Below are 21,578 nucleotides of genomic sequence, written 5' to 3'. Positions count from 1 at the left end.
AACGTTATCTGCAACACAAAACCCGAATTAAAAAAACAAAACAAAACTGTACAGTCAACATCACTTGGGCCGGGCTCTGTGCCGACTGCTTTACATGTACTGTTTTACCTCATCCTCAAAAGAACAACAAACAAACAAAAACCATGGAGTGAATGCTGCCTTTAATTAACCCGCCTTTTCCCACCAGAGGTCGGAGGCCTAGAGAAATAAGCCATTTGTCCGATTCAGCGGAGTCCTGAAAGTATCCTGAAAGCATTCACCTCATTGCTTTGGGCTACTCAGGTGAATGCAGGTCCCACATTGTGGGTGCTCACAGTGTTGAACACTTACGGTAACGGCAGTTGGGCTGACGTCCGGTGCCCCGCGCGCCACCCAGTGACCCGCACGCGTGATGCTCACGTGCACTGACATCCCCGCTTCCTTCGGGAAGGCTGAGGCCGCCTTAAATCCTCCGGGGGGGGGGGGGGGGGGGGGGCCTAGCACGAGACTCTCTGGCTTCGATTCCTTCTGTCTGGACATCTGATCGGAAGGTCCGGAGGGCGGGGAGGGGTGGGCGGAGTCGGCACGGAGGAAAGGTTGTGGATTGGCTGGGACGGAGATTGGGCGGAGCCTTGCGGCGGTGGGCGGAAGCGAGAAGCCGCAGCTACCGCGTAAACCTCTTCTCCGAGCCACCGCCGGCCGCCTGGGAGAAGCCGGCGTTGCTCTTGGCGGCGGCTTCGGGCGGAGCAGGGTGAAGAGGAGGCCGGGGTGGCGGGAGGCCGGCGGGGCCGGCGCGGGAGGCGAAGGTAAGGGAGGCGTTGCTGTGTGGGCCGGCGGGGCCCGCAGTGGGAGCAAGGCCGGCGTGATCGCCGAGCGCGGCGGGAGGGATGGCGAGGGCCCGAGGCTCTGCGGCCGAGGCTCGGCCAGGGGAGCGCGGGAGACCCGACGGGGACCGACTGGCCCTGTGTGGTGGGACAGGACGGGAGCTGGCTGGGCACCTCCTGCAGAGGCTTCCTTGACACGCTGAAAGTTCTCTTGCCCCTCTGTTTCCCTGATGCACGAACTTATTTCGGAGGGGGACCGCCTTCCCTTCCTCTGAGCCTGAGGTGCTGCTCTAGGCTGGAAAAGAAAGTTCTGACCCACAGAAACCATTCCAAACTTGGCGTGTGTCCATCAGATTAAACGCTGACTTTTGAGGCTTTTTCACTTCAACTTTGCCTCTTTTGAGGAAGAAACTTGATTTCCCAACAGTCAATCTCCTTTCCCAAGAGAGGATGAAAATCAAACTCGATGGATGCATTTAGGAATTTAGGGTCTTCTGCCCTATTTATGTTTTTAAGACATTCAGGGAAGGTGCAGATTCTGTACAGAGCAGGTCATTGCGGTGTATCTTGTGTGTTACGTGTTAAATGATAAAGGTTGATAATTCGGTGCGTCCTGTGTTGGTATATTGACAGTAGAGGTAGGCCCATGGCAATTCACACCATCTTGTTTCCCATTTATTTGAATCCTTTCCAGTATTCCCACTTTTCCTCTCACCTCCCCCCCCATAAAGACGGAGGGAGGGATTCTTAGTTTTTTTCTTTCTCTTAGGTTCAGGCTTGTGACAAAGATAAAGGTCAGGCCTTTGTTTTTGAGAAGCAAGACTAATTTCCTGATTTTTCCCCCCTAATTTTTGTGATGTTTTTAGTGTTTCTGTTGTGCTCAGGTCAAAAATAAACCCTCCCCCTCTTTTTTTTTTTTTCCCAAGACAGGTTTTCCCTGTAGCTTTGGAGCCTGCCCTAGAACTCGCTCTGTAGACCAGGCTGACCTCGAACTCACAGAGATCTGCCTGCCTCTGCTTCCCCAGTGCTGGGATTAAAGGCCTGTGCCACCACTGCTCGGCCCAAAACCCCTTTCTCCATGGAAGTGAACATTGCTTGTATTGAGTTGTCCTGTCCTGATAGACAATGTTTGAGAGTTGTACTTAAGAAAAAAACTGACCCTAGAAAACGACTAGGGTGACACTTGGATTTTCAACTAAAGTTTTCATATGGGCTGATGAATCAAATTATTTTCTACACTTTAATAATGGATTAGTTTTCTGGTTTGCTTCACCAGGATACTGTGTAGCAAGTCTGTATATATCATTCTCTCCTTGGAATAAAAAGAGACAAAACAGTTTTTCACATTGCAGAAGTTGTTGGATAAGTAGGTTAATATTTCTAATTATGTATGCAGAAAGAGCCATGCTTTACAGCTTAAATAGTTATTATGCTGCTAAAAATCAGAGTTGTAATTTTTTGGATGCTGGTGGCATGTAATTACTGAGATTAATTCTATGTGATTGTATTTATGTTTTAGAGACAGCACTTGCTGTGCACTTTCATGCTAATATTTAGCTTCATATGTTCAAAGCGTAATGAAAGTTCTGGCTATGGATGACTTTTAGAAGTAATTCAAAGACTCCTTATGCATATTGGTCACTGTGCTTTTTTTGTTGGTACTTTTGTGGAATTGGAATAGGTTGTGTTTAGAAACTGAGGGGTTTATTGCCCTTATATCCTTCTCTCTGGTGGTCTGTAAGACAAAGCAGAACAAAACCTTGAATTTTTACTTGACGAGTCATCATCTTGCCCGTTTATGCTGGAGCATCAGTTATCACGATAGTTTAATGTCTACTCGACACAAGCTGGAGTCTTCAGAGAGGAGGGAGCCTCCATTAAGAAAATGCTTCCAGAAGACGGGCCTCAGGCAGGCCTGGAGGGCATTTTCTGAGTGGTTGATGGGGAAGGCACCAGTGTGGGTGGTGCCATCCCTGAGCTGGTGGTCCTGAGTTCTATAAGAGAGCAGCCTGAGCAAGCCATGGTGAGCACACATGGTGAGTGCAGTTCTCCCCTATGGCCTCTGCCTTAGTTCCTGTCTCCAGGTTCCTGCCTCTATCCTGACCACCTTTGACAGTGAACAATGATGTGGAGCCTTTCTTCCCCAAGTTACTTTGGTTATTGTTTTATCATAACAATAGTAACCACAACTAGACAGTGCTTTGCCTTGTCTCCCAGTGGAACGTGACCCTGGAGGTTCTCCTTCCCCGTCTTTCCTCTTTTCCCTTCCTTTCATTCCTCTACTCCATTGCCTTTCTCTGCTCCTTTCTCCCCCATCCCTTCCAATAATCACTTGTTGCTAAAATTCCATCAAAGCCAGCGGTTTTATTTCTCCTTTTTAAAATTATCAGTGACATTACTAATCTGGGAAAATCTTCAGTATCAAGCGAACACAGCTAGAATTGGAAGTCTGTGAAGAGCTGCAAAAATAATTTTGATCATTAGCAGACTGTTGAGAATTTTGTGACGGGACCTGGAGTATAGTCACAAGTTGGTTACTGTCTCTGATCCACCCAAAGAAAATCGTTTTACATTTGGTGTACCTTAGTTGCCACAGCTGTTAAGCATAGAAATAAGGCTCGCTTATGTGGCTTCCAGGAGTATTGATAAAATGAGCTGATAGATACGATTTTGAAGGAGAAGACTTTTTTTGAAGTGTGTAATAATGTTCACTTTTGTGCAGTATAGATTACACAGTGTAGCATCCTAATGATTAGCACAGCAAAAGGATACTTAACTTTCAGTCTAAAGGAAGGAAAAAGCCCCAGGGCTTTTCTGTTCCTTCTGGTTGGTGATTAGACTTAACTGCTTTGACCAGTTATGTTTTTTGGTTATATACTTTTAAGAAGGTCATTACATCAATATCTTAGGAGTTTAGGCTGGGAGGGTGGGGAGGGAATCATAGAAATCCCAAGTTCATGTGTCACAGGTACTGCCAAAAGCTAATTGCTCAGATTGTGTAGATGTGTCAGAAGGGGACTGATTTTTTTCTTGAGATATATAAGTAGAATATGGCTGAATAGCTTGTGTTATGTAAAGTCAGTTTCCCCTATAACTTTAAAAGGTTTTGTTCCCCCTCCCCCGAAAAAAAAAAAAAAACCTTGTACAGTATGATATAAATGATGGGAAAGTTTTTCATCTGCTCACATTTATGCCTTACCTACAAATTTTAAATTAACTTTAATTGTAAAAATAATTAGAATGGTCTCCAAAGCTACAGAGAAACCCTGTCTCAAAAAAAAAATTAGAATGGTAATATTTTAAATTAGCTTGTCCACATAGTCATATTTTTTTTTAAGGTGTTGAGGATTTTTTTCATCTAGACCGCAGTTCTTTTTTAAATAAGATTTATTTATTATGTATATAGTGTTCTCTCTGTGTGTATGCCTACTGCCAGAAGAGGCACCAGATTTCATATAGATGGTTGTATGGTTGCTGGGAATTGAACTCAGGACTTCTGGAAGAGCAGCCACCAGTGCGTCTAACCTCTGAGCCAGCCCAAGTAGGGTTTTTTTAATCCTGAATTTGAATATGTGAAAATAGATCTCATTACTCCTTGGTGTTATTGGTACGGATTATCACACAGTTGGCTGTGTGGATATTCGCCTGTTCTTGGGATGGGCTCTAGGGAACTCTTTCAGTCTTTCCCCACTCTGTTTGTAGACTCATGCCATGGCCACAGATGAGAAGAGCTCCCCGACACTGGAGTCTGCCCGCCATCCGCCCCACTCGACCACTAGTCCGTCTCACCTCACGCATTTCAAACCCTTGACCCCTGACCAGGATGAGCCCCCCTTCAAGTCAGCATACAGTTCTTTTGTAAATCTTTTCCGTTTTAACAAAGGTAAGACTTACTTATAAAAATCAGTGTGCTGTGCTGTGCTGTGCTGTGCTGTTGCAAGGCAGTGAAGTATTAACAGGGCGGTAGCTTTAGTCACAGTCACTACGTCTTCAGACGGAAAGTGCAGCGTTCCATTGTAATCCGATTAATTATTTGTGTGAATTGAGTTTAAAATGGTTAAGGAGGTCCTTTTTAAAGAGAAAGCAGTTTTCTATATTTTTTTTGTTAATGTGCTTCAACTTAGTAAGTTTACAGAATGAAACTTATTGTGAGGGAGGTGTTAATAACACAGATTTTAATTAAAGCAATAAAATTAAACAGCAGTGCATGGTTTATACATTTAAAAGATTAAAAGCTGCCACCAGGCCTGTTGAGATTTAACACTTACTGGATTAAGTTTAAGTGATATCAAATGAAAAAATAATTTAAAAATGAGTTCTTGAATAGTATATTATTTGTTTTTTAACCAGGAAGAATTAAAAAAAAAAAAAGCAGCCATATTTTGCCCTCAGTTTGCCTTTGGTTTTTTGTTTGTTTGTTTGGAGACAAGAGTCCAGTGGTTAGCCTATGCTAGCCTGAAACTCACTGTGTATCTCTGACTAGCCTTGATCAAGAGGCTGTCTTCGTGTATTAGTCTCCTGAGAGCCAGGATTACAGGGATGAGCTACCATCCTGATTCATTTGTCTTTCTTTTTGAAATGTGTTAGAACAGCAGCTTTTGACCTTTTCTTTAAAGTATTTAAAAATTAAGAAAAATAGTTTTATTTTTCTGTATAGACTTGTGTACTCGTGTGGTCGCCTGCAGAGGTGAGGAGAGGGCTAGAGTTACAGGTGGTTAGTTGCTTCTAAACTGAGCAAAGGTCCTTTGCAAGAGCAGCGTGCACTCAGTTATGAATTTAATACATGAACATACCGGCCCAAGTATTTTATCTATCACTTTCTTGTTGAACTCCGGGCCTTAGCTTTTCAAGTAATACCAAATTTCCTTTGTCACAGAGAGGGGAGAAGGGGGCCAAGGAGAGCAGCCGTCTCCGAGTGCAGGTTGGTCCAGCCCTCAGATCCCTTCGAGGACACAGTCTGTGAAGTCGCCTGTACCTTATAAAAAGCAGCTTAACGAGGAGCTCCAGCGGCGCTCTTCAGTGCTAGGTAAAGCAGCGTCTTCCCCTCTGTGTGTGAATCTCCTTCATGTCTTTCTAGGTCAGATACCAACAGTTTTCCTGTTTCTTGGAATAGTTAAGTACTCTAGAATAAGTAAAACTTGGGTAATAAGAGAATTTTTCAATTCCCGAAACACTCTTTATCATGTCCTTAAACTTTGATTATGCAAGCACTGATTGTCTTGACTGAATTTTGATTAATTGCTTGCTTGGGTTTCAGCAGAGAACACTTTGCCACATCCCCAGGAGAACACAGGTTAGTTCCAACTTTACAGATGGATTCTGCACCTATTCTTGGGATGCTAATGAGGTGTGGTGAGCACGCCACTGGCTGCTGAACACTGTCAGACTTTGTTGGTGGCTGCCATGGTCGGAGCTCACACTGTTGGGTGGCTGCACACACTGTCTGGGTGGCTGCACACACTGTCTGGTGGCTGCACACACTGTCTGGTGGCTGCACACATTGCTCCTCTCGCCTGCCTGCCTGCTTACCATGTTGTCATCTCGTTCATTCTCCCGCTCTTCCGATGGGTGTGGCTGGCAGTCTGTGCTTCAGCTGAGGGACTGGGGTGCTTTATGTTTTATTTCTGTTAGATTGTTCAGCTCAGTAAGGTGATAGAAGAAGGGCAGTGGCAATGATTCCATAGAGAGGAGAGGCGCAGTGTTGGGAACCAAGTGTCCCTAAACCCCGGGTCTGTCCTGTCTGGACCACTGACTTCCATGAAATGCTTGAGTGAACACTACTTGTGTAATGGTGGTTGGCAGAATGTTTATTGCCTGTTGAGACTGGATGGTGGGGGAAGCAGAAGTAGAAGAGGAGCTTTTGCTGAAGGGCTAAAACAAAGCGGACTGTGTCACGCTCACAGGTTTTCCAGGGCAACCACCTCTGCCCAACTTACATCATTTTGAAAGGAAGAGTTGGGAGATGAGGCAGAGGATTTTCTTTTCATTCTAGATCATCCGGGTTTAACCTTAACCTTATTACAATCCCCTTAAGCCCAACCCGTGGCTTCAGAGGATAAGGCAGGAGGATTGCAAGTTCAAAGCCAGCCAGGAAATATTAACAGATTCTAGACCAATGTAGACTCCATAGTGAGACTGTCTTAGGGAAAGAAGCAAAAACAAGTTACAGCAACAAAACCTGGCGCCTGGCAACAGTGTCTGTATTTGAGGATGGTCTTCTGCTCAGATTCTATGCTGAATTAAATGTTACTGTCCAAAAGCTTTCATTTGTTTCCTTCTCTTTGCTAAACAACTCACATTTAGTTTTTCACATAATACCAAGCTATTCTTTGCTGCAGAGGGAGGAAGAATGGGCCAAAGAGCAGTCTCTGGGTTTCTTCACTTGTGAAATTGAGGAATTGGACTCGAATCCTTGTAGTCTTGTAGGGGTTGCAGAGTTGTAGCTTGCCAAAATTTGCCTTTGTTGTTAGGATAAATTTGAACTGTTTGTCCATAGGCAGCGCTTGGATGCCCCCTTCACTGTGGTTTCCATGCTCCTTACTGTCCAACAAGTCTCCTTGCATCTTGGATTTTCCCTGGAGGTCTTAGACCTCAGAAGCTTGGGACTGCTTAGTCACATACATTTTCCCCCACTACATGTCTAACTCTACAGTTTGGCAGTTCTCCTATCTTAGGGAAGTTACTTGATTTTCTAGAATCCATTTACAGATGCAGTAGCTAATGGTGCTTGTCTGAGGGCAAGGGTCTCTTTTCTTCCACTGAGGCCAAGCCGAGTCTTCCTGCTCATTCTTTCCCAGTGGAAAATATTGATACTTTTTTCTCTTCCAAGCAGCTAAGTGCAAAGGCTTCACAACTTACTACCTGTGCCAGGAAGCACCTCCATTATGACTCTTTAGAATTTATAATCATGGAGAGTTTTTTTAATTGTTTGAGACTCAAGAAAAATTGAGTTGTAATACATGTTATTAACCGCACATCTGAGATCTGTGCTTCAATTAAGATAGGTGCAGTTTAGATAAGGTGTTATTTTAGTGATTCAACTGCCTTAAATTCTTGATGCATTTGGATTTATATAGCAACCTCTCATTCTTTGCAATTCCTATCCCCTCCCCCCTCAAAAAAACCCATCTAGTAGAAAACTAGCAAATGATGAGATAGATTCAGGATAGGATATTTTTCCATTTTATAGAAATTTTTCTTCCCTGTAGGACATACCTTCTAGATCCCCAAGTAGATATCTAAAGCCATAGGCACTTTCAGAGCTTTAATATATAATTTTTTTTCCACTATGCAGTGAAACCTATGATAAAGTTTAATTTATAAATTAGACCAAGAGATTAATAATAGTAACGCTAACCAGCACAGTGGTAACTATAGTAAAATCATGTGAATGTGATCTATTTCTCTTGAGCTAGGACAGATACTAATATTTTCAGACTATATGACCGAGGGTTACTGAAACCTTAGGAAGTAAAACTGAGATAGGGAGGAATTATGTATGTTGGGGGACTCCACAGGTTGTTAGATTATTGTGCTTAAGCTAACAAGAATGCTCTTTTTTTTTTTTTTTTTTTTTTTTTTGGTCAAGCCACCTTCATTTTCCCCTGAGAGTTTGAAATTGCTGTAGCCAGCTATAGATAGAAATTTCAGTTGTGATTTTTGTCTAAATAAAAAAGAATAGGTGGCAGCTATGGTGGTCATACTTTGTTCTGGCTACAAAGCTAGAATTCGGACTTGCTTTATTATCAGTAGATTTGGTTTCATATTGTTATTTCAAATGTAAGTGATCCCTTGCAGTGTGTAATTGCAAGGTTGGGGAGGTGGCGGGAGGGGTGTGGGCTTGGGGGAGAGTAGGGTCGAAGGTTTGGCAGTTTTAATCTGTTTGGACACTGGTCATATTTTATCATCCTGGATGTCCTATAAAGCCTGCTGGGATCTTTGGAAGGCTGGTTGATAAAATTTCTTTCTGATGATCTGCTGTGGAATAGAACAGTTTGGTCCCATTGCTTACTTATTTGACTTTTAGACCAAGTTAAAATAATTCTCTGGGATTACTTTTTTTCTGTTCAATGTCTCCCAGGTGTTTATTATTTATTTGGTTGGGAAAAAAGTGTTCAAGAAATCATTAATAAATTCTGGGCATGTAAGTGATGATTCCATTTCCACCCTCAAAATCATCAATCATTTAAGATAGTTCTTAGTACTTAACTACATTAAAATTGAGGTTTATGTGTAATAAGACATACTTGAAACAACTTATTACTCTTGATAAAGATCAGTTTTAATTCTAATCAAATGTTAATGGCTGGGACAACGCATGTATGCTAACGATAGGGTTTGATTGTATTATATTACACACGTATAATGTTTGATATGGTTACTAGAAACTATAAAACAATTAGTGTTATTTTTTAAAATCTGACTCAGACTCAAGAAGGAAAGTAGAACCAGCCTTTGGAGGTCATGACCCACGTACAGCTGTTCAGCTTCGAAGCCTCAGCACAGTATTGAAGCGCCTCAAGGAAATCATGGAAGGGAAGAGCCAGGTACTGTAGATGTTGGGAGAATTTTATCAAGCACTCATGGAGATCATGCCATACCGCTGGCAATGGCATCATATCACTTAAATGAAAGTTTATAATTTCTTCTGATTCTGAATAGCAGAGTTTTACACATAAATTCTTAATTTTTTTAAAGTGTAGTTTGTTTCTTATTTGCCCTTTTTATATTTTGTTTCGGTGTTTGCTTTAGGTCAGTGTTAGTACATAGTCTCACATATGGCTTTGTCAACAAGCTTTATTATTTTTGTTCATAAATAGGGTTCAGGTTTCCTTTGTCCCTATAGATATCCAGTTGGACCCAGTACATTGATTTTAGAAAGCCTTTCCTTCAGAGGCTGCATTATAGCTCATCAGAAGTTCATATGCTGTGTTGGCATGCCTCTCTTTCCTGTACTGTGGTTCCATTTCTTTATGTCCTTGTACTGCTACTCTGTCTGGAGTTACTGTAGCTTTAGAATGAGTTCTAATAGTGGGTGAGGTAAATACTTCAATTTTTCTTCTTCAAGATTGTGTTGGTTATTTTAACCTTTTTGCCTTTTATCTGAAAAACTAGCGTGTCAAAAGACACCTTCTAAGATTTCATTTGTCATTACAACTTAATGCTCATATTTTCAAGAAGCCATCACACATTTTTGTTTCTGTAGGACAGTGACCTGAAGCAGTACTGGATGCCAGACAGCCAGTGCAGAGAGTGCTACGACTGCAGTGAGAAATTCACCACCTTCAGGCGCAGGCACCACTGCAGACTGTGTGGACAGATTTTCTGTAGTCGTTGTTGTAATCAAGAAATCCCTGGAAAGTTTATGGGCTACACAGGTAAGTGTATTTCCTTAACAGTATCATATTTAAAAGTCAAATTATGAAATAGTTAAATAGAAGGCCAATATTAAGCCATTTTTAAATTTTGGGCTTTATATTTATGGTAGCAGGGTATTGTAGTGAGAAAAAGAGGTAGAGCTTTGATTTTAAGAACTTTATATTTGAATGGTAAAAGAGATGAGAGTGTTCATAAGTAACTAGAGTAAAAGTATAGATATTGTAAAAACCTATAGCAGCATTAGAGATTATTAGATAAGTAGATTTTAAATTTATATTTCTATAGAGTTTTTATTCACAAAGTAGAGGTTGCCCTTGACTTACGTGATAGTGTACTTTGTCAAATTGCATTTTATTCATATTATTTCATGGGGAATATAGTGAAATTGTAGTAATGGAGAAAGTTCAAGGATGGAGGTTTGTTAACTAAATACGGTCAGTGCTAAGGTTAATACTTAACAAACCCTGTGTGAGGGTGTTGGATTCCTTGGAACTGGAGTCATGAACCACTTAAGAGTTGCCATGTAGGTGTTGGGAATTGAACCCTGGTCTGGAAGAACAGTCAGTGCTCAACTGCTGAGCTGTGTCTCCAACTCAATTTTCCTTATTTTTTTATGTATGTCGTCATAAGCAATTCTCTTCTCTTTAACTCTGAATTTTTTTTTTTTTCCTGAGACAGAGTTTCTCTGTGTAGTTTTGGTGGCTGTCCTGGAACTAGCTCATGTAGGTCAGGCTGACCTGAACTCACAGAGATCCGCCTGCCTCTGCCTCCTGAGTGCTGGGGTTAAAGGTGTGCACCACCACCACCAGACTTTAACTGTTTTTATTCACATACTTAAAGTTTGAGACTCTTCTCAATCTTAGCTTAGCAAGCAATACGGCAACAGAAAGTAAGCACTTCTTCCTGTCCAGTTTTTTTTTTTAATTTGTTTTATATTGTTATTCCCAGAAGATTGAACCCAGAGCCTTGTGTATAGCTACATTCCTAGCCAGTTTGTAAGGCTCATGAGCTGGGAATGTGAGTCCTTGAGCTAACCCTTTTTTCTACTTTGTTGTCCACTTAGGAGCAATGAACTTATCTCACACTTGTTTTAACAGGAGGTTTGTTAAGTGTTAACCTGAGCACTGGCCGTATTCAGTTAGAAGGTCTAGAGTTACTGTCTTCAAGCCTTTATTTCCCTACCACTTTCTTAGTGTTTTTTTTTTTTTTTTTTTTTTTTTTTACTATTGGGAATACTAATATTTTTATTTTTCTTTAGTTTTTTTAAAGTTTTTTTAAAATTATTTTATGTGTGTTAGTGTTTTGCTTGCAAGAATGATATATGTGTGCTATGGATGTGCCTAGTGTTCACAGAAGTCAGAATAGGGCATTGGATCTCTTGGAACTGGAGTTATGGATGGTGTTGGGAATTGAACCTGGCTGTTCCTCAAGAGCAACAAAGCGCTGTCAACCACTGAACCTTTTTTCCAGCCCTTTCATTAATTCTTTTAAATTGAATCTAATTAGAGAACCAATTTCAGAAACTTGATCCAATTCAGAAAACTTATCCCTAAGATACTCTGTCTATAAAACCGTTCTTGCACTGAGTCAGCAGAGTCAAGTTTCTCCAGAGAGTGGAACTAATGGGTGGGCTGACAGAGTTACCTGTAATCAGGGAATCACTCAAGTGCACGTGTAGCCGTGAAGTCTAAGTTGAAGGGTTAGTCAGGAGGCTGGAAACTAGGATTCCAGTTTTTGTGCTGAGACAGAAGAATTCCCTTGGCTTTTGGAAACTCTTTGTACTTGAGGCCTCACTTGATTCAGATGAGAGTCATGCTGAGGATAGTTAACTGCTGTCAGATAAAAGTCAGCCTTAAATGTTAATAACACTGGAAAAACAACAAAACCAAATGAGCTTCAACATTAGTGTTGGAACAAAAGTTTGTGTAGTCAAATTGAACCGTAAGATTAGTCCTTGCAAGTGAAAAATGTATATTGGACACACTTACTTGCAAAGACCCAGAAAAAATGGAAAATACCTGGAATATTGATAGAGAGAAAAATTAATGAATTGCCCTGGTGTGTTGGCCCACGCCTTTAAGCCTAACACTTAAGAGGCAGAGATAGGTGAATCTCTCTGAGTTTGAAGCCAGCTTTGTCTATGCAATGAGACATTGTCTCAAAAAATAGAAGGAAAATCCATGAGTATTCTAGGGAATCAGTGAGAATGAAGCCGCTATTACTGGAGGAAATAGCAGGAACATCTGCATTTATCATACAGCTTTTAAACTGCATGTGTCCGTTGCCTCCAGTGAACTATAGATTCTGCAAGGCAAGGACCTGTCTTGTCAATCTTTGTCTGCCTTCCAACAGTTCTAGGCATGTGTCCAGTAGTCCTTTGCTGATGAACGAACATTCTTCATGGAATGAAAGCTTTTGTGGTCAGGCTTGGCTCTGTTTCTTGATTTGATAGTTTTAATAGTTGACTGGTTAAGGGAGTTTATCGTCTTTGCTGTGGTAAAAATTGAAGGACTTTCTGCAGAGAATAGTTTTGCTTCTTTAATGTAGTTAAGTTTGGGACAGCAGTAGTGATTATCAGAGCACTTTTATTTATCCTAGTCCAAAGAACACTTTATTTCGTTATTGTTTACTAAGTCCTGATTAAAATGGATATATTTGTGTTTATTTAAATTTTAGATAAATTTCATCTGCTAAATTATAATGTTAGAAATTAGTAAACTAGTGACATTTTGATTAATATACTTATATAATTTGATTAAACAGAATTATATAATAGTTATCTTAAAATGAGACAATAAAAGTAGTATACTTGAGCTGGGCGGTGGTGGCGCACACCTTAATCCCAGCAATTGGGAGGCAGAGACAGGCGGATCTCTGTGAGTTGGAGGCCAGCCTGGTCTCCAAGAGCTAGTTTCAGGATAGGCTCCAAAGCTTCAGAGAAACCCTGTCTCGAAAAACAAAAAACAAACAACAACAACAAAAAAGTAGTATACTTGGTAGTAATTTATGGTAAATGTATATTGAACTTTTGGAAATATTTGTATTACTTCAGATTTTAATGTTAATGATAAAATGTAATTGAAGTATAATTGTTAAACGACATGCTATTTAGTGAACAGCTATTTGTCTTGCTACTTAGTGGTAGGCTAAGTTCTGAGAAATGTATCCTTAGGAATTTTTGTTCTTGTTTGAACATCGTAGAGTATTCTTAGGAATAGCTAGATAGTAAGAAAGTTGCTTCCAGTGAACTATAAATTCTGTAATGGCAGGGAATGATCTCATTATGAGAACTAAAATTATTAAGTCAAGAAACAGAGCCAAGGCTGGGCGGTGGGGACACAGGCTTTTAATCCCAGCACTCGGGAAGTAGAGGCAGGTGGATTTCTGTGAGTTCAAGACCAGCCTGGTCTACAGGAGCTAGTTCCAGGACAGCTAGAGCTGTTACACAGAGAAACCCTGTCTCAAAAAACCGAAAAAAAAAAAAAAAAAAAAAAAAAGAGATCTAAGACTGACCACAAATGCATTGTGGTCATTGAAGAATGTCTACCCGACATGCCCTTCCTTATGATTTTTGAGCCACAGTACCATTTAACTCAGGCTAGTTCTGAAAGCCTTATCCTCTTTGCCTACCAGAAGGCCTTTTCTTTCTACCTCTACATACCAGGTATGTGCCACTATGCACAACTTCCCTTTAGTTTAAGATGGTGTCACTGTGTTGCCCAGGCTGTGCATGTATGGTCTTCCCAATACCAACATGGCCCCTCAAAACAGTAGACTGTTATTTTGGTAAATAAAAAAAATGATAAAAAATATAGTAAAGATAGAAACCAGTGACATAGTTGTTTACTTTATTATTATTATTATTATTATTATTTTTTTTGAGACAGCCCTGACTGTCCTGGAACTCATTTTGTAGACCAGGCTGTCCTCAAACTCACTGAGATCCTTCTGCCTCAGCCTGCCCGCTGGGATTGAAGGTGCGCCCACTGCCTGGCTAGTTGTTTAATTATTATCAAGTGTTAGTTATTTAGACCATGTGTTTTACAGATCAGTAATGTGAATAATATGCCACCCTAAACCATTATGATGGCTGTTGGACCAGGCAGTAAGAAGTTTTCAGCCCCACTACGATCTCACAAAACCACTGTTGTATGATGTAGTCGGTTGTTAACTGAAATGTCATGTGGTACTTGGGGTATTTTGCCTCTTAGTACACCAGATTGTTATGGAATCACATCAAACAGTGTTTTATAAAAATGAATAGAAATGAAACTTATTTTGGAACAGGACTGTGTCCAACAAAATGGTTGAAAGTATCGAGCAATGTTGTTTGTCCTAGGAGCGGCTTCTGCGGTGCTAGAGGCCGAGCTCAGGGCCTCCAGCATTCCAACTCTGTCACTGAGCCGCACTCCCGGCTAGAACATTTCATTCCTGTTCCACTAGGGCTTTTCCTTCAGTTTGGATCTGATGTGTCATATTGTGTGTAAGACTGTTCCTGTTGGTTTTAAACAGTGTGCTAGGAGATGGAGGAGATGTGCAGACCCATCCCTAGGGGAAGAGCTGCGTGGCTGCCGAGAGAGGCACAGTCAGGCTCCTCCAGGGACAGGCCCGGCCTCAGCCCTGCACATCTCAGTACATCAGGCTGTAGTTTTAAAATCTTTTTTCAATTGATTTTATTGAGCTATACGTTTTTCTCTGCTCCCCTCCCTGCCTCTCCCCTCCCTTCTACTCTCTTCCGTGGTCCCCATGCTCACAAATTACTAAGGAGAGCTTGTCTTTTTCTATTTCCCGTGTAGATTAGATCCGCATATGTCTTTCTTAGGGTTCTCATTGTTGTCTAGGTTCTCTGGGGTTGTGATTTGTAGGCTGGTTTTTTTTTGCTATATGTTTAAAAACCACTTATGAAGCCAGGTGGTGGTGGCGCACACCTTTAATCCCAGCACTTGGGAGGCAGAGGCGGGCAAATCTCTGTGAGTTCGAGGCCAGCCTGGTCTATAAGAGCTATTTCCAGGACAGGCACCAAAAACTACAGAGAAACCCTGTCTTGAAAAATCCAAACAAAACAAAACAAGACAAAACAAAACAAAACAACAACAAAACCTTACGAGTGAGTACATATGATAATTATCTTTCTGGGTCTGGGTTACCTCACTCAGTATGATGTTTTCTAGATCCATTCATTTGCCTGCAAATTTCAAGATGTGATTATTTTTTTCTGCTGTGTAGTACTCCATTGTGTAAATGTACCACATTTTCCTTATCCATTCTTTGGTTGAGGGGCATTTAGGTTGTTTCCAGGTTCTGGCTATGACAAACAATGCTGCCATGGACATAGTTGAGCACATGTCCTTGTGGTACGATAGAGCATCCTTTGGGTATATACCCAATGTGGTATTGCTGGGTCTTGAGGTAGTTGTTTCCTAATTTTCTGAGAAATCGATCAGGTTGTATTTTTTACATGCATGCCTGTGTGTATGGCAATAATTATAGAAGATCTTATGAATTTGAGAGGGAGTTGGGGGACATGGAATGAGCTCAAGTGGGGAGAAGGAGGAGTGGAAATGATGTAATTAGAGTACTCACCTATGAAATTCTCAAGAGTTATTTTAGTTAAAAAGATGTGTTCTATTCTGGAGACTTTCTTCAGAGCTATATGATAGGGACCTTAGCATTCTTTCATCCCTGCCTATATCCAGGGACAATAAGTTGTTTCTGTTGTTATTTACTATATTCAGATCCACTCTCATTGAAAGTACTACCTCTGGTAGATCCCTCATTGCATGAATACAGTTATGAAAAAAGTATTCTTACAGCCATGATTTTCTGTTATTATTGGGTCAAATTTTCTTAACTGGTACAGATACTTGAAGTAATTGAGAAGCTTGTTGAATTTATCGTACTAATAAATGTAGCATGTACAGCAGAACCATCCAAGAATTCCACTTATTCCACTTGGAATGTCTTTTTGGTGGTCTTTACTTGAAGACACTTCCTTTTATTAAACTACCTATTAACACAAAGATTTAAAATATTTTATTAAATAATATATTACTGATATCTTTCCTTATTATTTTTCCTCCTAGGAGACCTCCGAGCATGCACATACTGCAGGAAAATAGCCTTAAGCTATGCTCATTCCACAGACAGCAGCTCCATTGGGGAAGACTTGAATGCTCTTTCAGATTCAACTTGCTCTGTGTCCACACTTGATCCCAGTGAACCTCGGACACCTGTTGGGAGCAGAAAAGCTAGTCGTAACATATTTTTAGAGGATGATTTAGCCTGGCAAAGGTACTGTCACTTGAATACAATTTGATTTAAATGAGAAATGCTTAGTCCTGTGACCTGTATATTTCATGAACATTTATTTTTCTTATCTGCCAGTTTATTATTTTTTCCAGTTCATTTACAGAAGGATCATAGATGTTTATGGATGGTGATTATATTGGCTTTGAAATATAAGTGTATGAGAGGAGAGCTTTTATACAGGTGTATTTGCTCTTCTACTATTAAACCAAAAACAGAATACGTGGCAGGTGCATGATCCTTGCAGTAGTTGGTGATGAGGCAGCAGAGTCGTTGACACTGATAATTCCTGATGCAGTCCTCTTAGAGAGAGGAGAGTGCTCCTCGGATCTGGGTCTGTTTCCAGAGTCAGTTAGTGGTGTTGTTGTGTTGTTGTTGTTTGGAGTATTTGACGTGTTTATGTTTACACTGGAATCCAAGGTCCATCACTTATTTCCTTTAGGAGAATTATCTTCTTACACATGACTCCTAATTTTTCCGTGTTATCAATCTCAGAGTTTTAATTGCTTTTTTCCTTTTTTGTTTTGTTTTGGCTTTTGAAACTGAGACAGGGTTTCTCTGTGTAGCCCTGGCTGCCCTGTAACTCACTCTGTGGTCCAGTCTGACTCACCTGCCTCAGCCTCACAAGTGCTGGGATTGAAGGCATGCACCACCATACCCATTTTAACTAACATTCTGATGAGTAATTTTATTAGTTACTTCTTAACAAAGAGAATAATTAGTATATATTGCATATTTAAAAAGAAATGAATTATAACTAATTCATCATATTTGATCACAGGGACATAAGTAGAAAAGAAAGTCACAAATCAAATATGCACTAAGATTCTAATTATATATTGTTCAGAATTATATAAATGAAGATACAAATGCTATAATTATTAGTTACTTGTCTCATTACTCTTAATATTGGTTAAATGTAAATTTTTAGTAATTGTTTCATTGGGATTAGGGAAAAAGATGGTACTGGTTAGGGAATGCAGACTCGTGAATTCAGTGGCCATTGCATCTTCTCCTTCAGTGGCCTGACGGGTCTTCTGACGTTCGTGGCATCGTAGTCAGGCTACATTTTGTGCACATTGTATAAACGTGATTGATTCTGTTTACTAAAACAGTATAACGATTACATTCTTTTTTTAAGATTTTTTTTAGATTTATTTATTTATTATGTATACAACATTCTGCCTCCATGTATGCCTGCAGGCCAGAAGAGGGCACAAGATCTCATTACAGATGGCTCTGAGCCACCATGTGGGTGCTGGGATTTGAACTCAGGTCCTCTGGAAGAGCAGCCAGTGCTCTTAACCACTGAGCCGTCTCTCCAGCCCCCGAAGATTACATTCTTTAGCTTTTTTATTATTTTAGTTAACAATGCTTATTATTTGTGTGTGGTCTAGTTGTGTAATCTCAGAATTGGCAAGTATGATTTAATAAAGCATCATGCGAGACAGAGGACGGGCCTCAGAGATGGTCCTGGGCGCCGTGTTAACAGCTTCACGTGCCGTGCTCCTTTAGTCAGCACATCTTTTTGGTGGGAAGTTGTTTCTGTTTTTGACAGATGTTGATGCTAAAGTTCAGAAAGGTTACGTAGTGGGTCTGAGGTCACGCAGCTGGTAAGAAATGGGCCCTGTTCTTGGACCTTGGTTTGTTGGACTCTTTGGTACTATTCTTATGAGTTGTGGGACAGAGAATAGAATTTTTGAAACACAGATTTTTTTTTTTAACACAAATCACTTTCATCTTCTATATGTGGTATGGAAATGAGTTTTATAAATCACCTATCCAATCAGATTTGGTGGTTTACTGATATTCCATACATTTAAAACATTATTATTTTTTTTGAGACAGGGTTTCTCTGTGTAGCCCTGACTTTTCTGGAACTCGATCTGTAGACCAGAATAGCCTTTTATGCCACCTGAGTGCTGGGTTAAATGTGTGTACCACCACTGCCCAGTGAAACTGCACTTTTTGCCTCAAATAAATGAAAAGGACAAAAATGAACTATATGTAATCTCATTGTTGCAGGGAAAAATAATTTGCTTCAGAATTTGAAGCATCTGCTTGCAGTCCCCCCCCCCCCCCCAAATGACCCCAGTGTTTCATCCTCTCCGCAGCTTGGCCCATCCGGACTCCTCAAGCAGCGCCCTTTCAACAAGACTCGCTTCTGTCCAGGAGGACGCCGGGAAGTCTCCCGCGCGGAACAGGTAAACGCCCAATGAAAGCTACTCCGATTTGTGTTTATGTCCATAGAAATGAGAACAGACAGACAAACAGGTGAGAGGGTGTCCTTCCTTTGTTTGGTGGTTTCTCTTTCAGCTATTCCTTGGTGATTGCAGATGTTGGGACCTTCTTCTGTCTTCTGGTTAGTGAGGCACGTGTAGGCATTCTGTGAAAATGTGTACCAGGGAAACAGAATGGCAGATGCTCAGGGGGACCACACCTGGTAGGAGTCTGAGAGGTCCTGTGTGCTGCAGGAGACTGGCTCCGGAGGAGGAGTGGTCAGGGTATTTAATCCGGTCTCAGATGAGGAGCTATTGAAAGTAAAAAAAAAAATTCAATTGCTTTGTAAAATTGAAAATTGTAAAAGTCTTTTAAGAATATGGAAATAAATGTCATATATTCCCACTAAGATATGTTTGTCTGTGTATTTTGGCACATGTTATATAATAAACCACTCAGGAGTGACGCCGTCGCTTTTTAGTTTTCGGTAATTAAGTTCAAACAATGTTTTATGTCTGAGACAGGATCCTGCTGGCCTCGGACTCGCCGCGTTCCCACACTGGCTTCTCACTCACAGTCCTAGCTCAGCTCGTTGAGTGCTGGGATTGTAGGCCAGAACTGCTTACACCACCTGAGAATTCTTCTTTGTTTTCTTAGTAGCAGTTTTGGCTTCATAGCAAAATTAAACAGAAACTTGGAATCATATAGCACGTATATAGAAATAATAATTTCTTTCAGTTAGTAATGTGCACTTAAGTTTCCTCTATTTCTTCATGACTCACTGCATATTTTTCTTTGTTGCTAAGCAATATTCTAGTTTCTAGATGTACCATAATTTACCTTCACCTTCTGAAAGACATCTGGGTAAATTCCGTGTTTTGGCAGTTATATAGAAGACTGTGAACATCTGTGTGCATTTTTTTTAAAGTGAGACTTGTCTCATTATGTTGCTCTGTCTGTCCTGGAACTCACAGGGAGCTACCTGTTCATACCTTCTGAGTGCCGAGATTAAAGGTGCACACACCATACTCAGTTCTGTGTCATTTTGTTGTATGTGTGGATGTAGTTTTAAGTTCATTTGGGTAAATACCAGAGAGCATGATTGTGGGATCATATAGAAAGAACATGTTGAATTTTGCAGGGGATTGCCGAACTTTCTTCTAGAACTGGCATTGCCGTTTCTCAGTCCCATAGGCAGTGCAGGAGAATCCTCTTCTACCACCCCGTTTCCATTTCTCATTCCCGTAGGCAGTGCAGGAGAGTCCTCTTCTACCACCCCGTTTCCATTTCTCAGTCCCATAGGCAGTGCAGGAGAGTCCTCTTCTACCACCCCGTTTCCATTTCTCATTCCCGTAGGCAGTGCAGGAGAGCCCTCTTCTACCACCCCACATTCCCATAGGCAGTGCAGGAGAGTCCTCTTCTAGCACCCCACATTCCCGTAGGCAGTGCAGGAGAGTCCTCTTCTACCACCCCACATTCCCGTAGGCAGTGAAGGAGAGTCCTCTTCTAGCACCCCACATTCCCGTAGGCAGTGCAGGAGAGTCCTCTTCTAGCACCCCATTTCCAGCACTGGTGCTGCCAGTGCTTTGTAATTTCCTGATAAGAACAGAACATTTTTTTCATTTGCTTATTTACCTTGCATGTGTCTTCTTTGTAAAAGGAGTCCATTTTGTGGTTACGTTGCTTATTTTTTTCACTGTTGAGTTGTAAGAGATTTTATACAGACACACACACACACACACACACACACACACACACACACACACACACACACCTGTCTTCCTGTCTTCTGTCTTCTAGCTTAGTATAGTGTCTGTAAGGATGTGAGAAAGTGAGGCAGGTAGGCACTGGTGGCGCACACCTTTAATCCCAGCACTCTGGAGGCAGAGGCTCGTGGATCTCTGAGTTTAAGGACTCCCAAGGCTACACAGAGAAACTCTGTCTAAAACAAAACAAAACAAATCTTTATTAAATGTATCATTTGCAAATACTCTTTAATGGTGGCTGGTCTTCAGTTTTTGACATTGTTTACGGAGCATAAGTACTTTATTTTAATTGGAGTGTGCCTTTGGTGTTATATCTAAGTACCTATTACTATATTCATGGCATCTAGGTTTTCTCCTGTGTTATATCTTCTAGGTGTTTTGTAGTCTTGTATTTTATGTTTTGATTTGTGATCCATTTAAATTATTTTTTTGTGACGGGCATAACTTTATATTTCTTTTTGTATATGTTGATCCATTTGATCCAGTATCATTTATTGAAAAATCTTCTTTGCTCTGTTTTTGCCTTTGCTTCTTTATCAGAGGTCATTTAACTGTATTTTGAGGGTCTTGAACTCTGTTGTGCTTTATTGACATGTTTGTTTCTTTGTTTCCCAATGTTTTATGATCCTGATAGATGTAGTTGTATAATAAGCCTTGAATTCAGGTAGTGTCAGTTCTCTAACTTCTCTTTGTCTTCTTTATATAACAGTGTGTTCACGGCTTGCTGGGTTTTTTTTTTTATTGTTTTGTTGTCCTTGGGTCTTTAGAGTCACTATCTGCAATATAATTCACTTTGCTTTTGATCAAGATTGTGCTGACTCTGAATGTGTTTTAGAGAACTCTTTTTAAAAAAATATTTATTTTTATTTTATGTATATATGTTTTGCCTACATATATGTCTGTGTACCACATTCATGCAGTGCCTGTGGAGACCACAAGGGGGTGTCAAATCCTCTGGAACAATCATGTGGGTGCTGAGTGATGGCTGCTAGAAACATCTTGGATTCATTATATATTTGATTTTGAATTAATTTTTGGTTGTTGTATATTCAGAAAATTTTCATGTTTGCCAGATTTTTCAGGACCCCAAGATTTAATTGTGTGG

General features: G+C 40.7%; 1 protein-coding gene across 6 annotated transcripts in view; it reads left to right on the top strand.

The window, feature by feature from the left end:
• The first annotated feature begins 635 nt into the window (after nt 1-635).
• The window catches only part of Pikfyve (phosphoinositide kinase, FYVE-type zinc finger containing), a 93,137-nt gene continuing 72,194 nt past the window's right edge, over nt 636-21,578 (top strand). For 3 of the 6 annotated variants that reach the window (XM_038338981.2, XM_038338978.2, XM_038338983.1), the window contains exons 1-8: nt 636-785; nt 4,506-4,686; nt 5,680-5,829; nt 6,061-6,096; nt 9,231-9,349; nt 10,009-10,180; nt 16,265-16,472; nt 18,602-18,691. In XM_038338981.2, coding sequence (XP_038194909.1) covers nt 4,515-4,686; nt 5,680-5,829; nt 6,061-6,096; nt 9,231-9,349; nt 10,009-10,180; nt 16,265-16,472; nt 18,602-18,691 — 947 coding nt within the window. In that variant the 5' untranslated portion in view covers nt 636-785; nt 4,506-4,514. The remainder of the gene's footprint in view (nt 786-4,505; nt 4,687-5,679; nt 5,830-6,060; nt 6,097-9,230; nt 9,350-10,008; nt 10,181-16,264; nt 16,473-18,601; nt 18,692-21,578) is intronic. The other 3 variants (XM_038338982.2, XM_038338979.2, XM_038338980.2) reach the window with 2 other exon arrangements.

Source organism: Arvicola amphibius, chromosome 8 (genome assembly GCF_903992535.2).
Source record: "Arvicola amphibius chromosome 8, mArvAmp1.2, whole genome shotgun sequence".
In the NCBI taxonomy this organism is placed as follows: domain Eukaryota; kingdom Metazoa; phylum Chordata; class Mammalia; order Rodentia; family Cricetidae; genus Arvicola; species Arvicola amphibius.
Note: the sequence above shows the minus strand (reverse complement) of the source record. Positions and strands in the feature narration are given on the sequence as shown.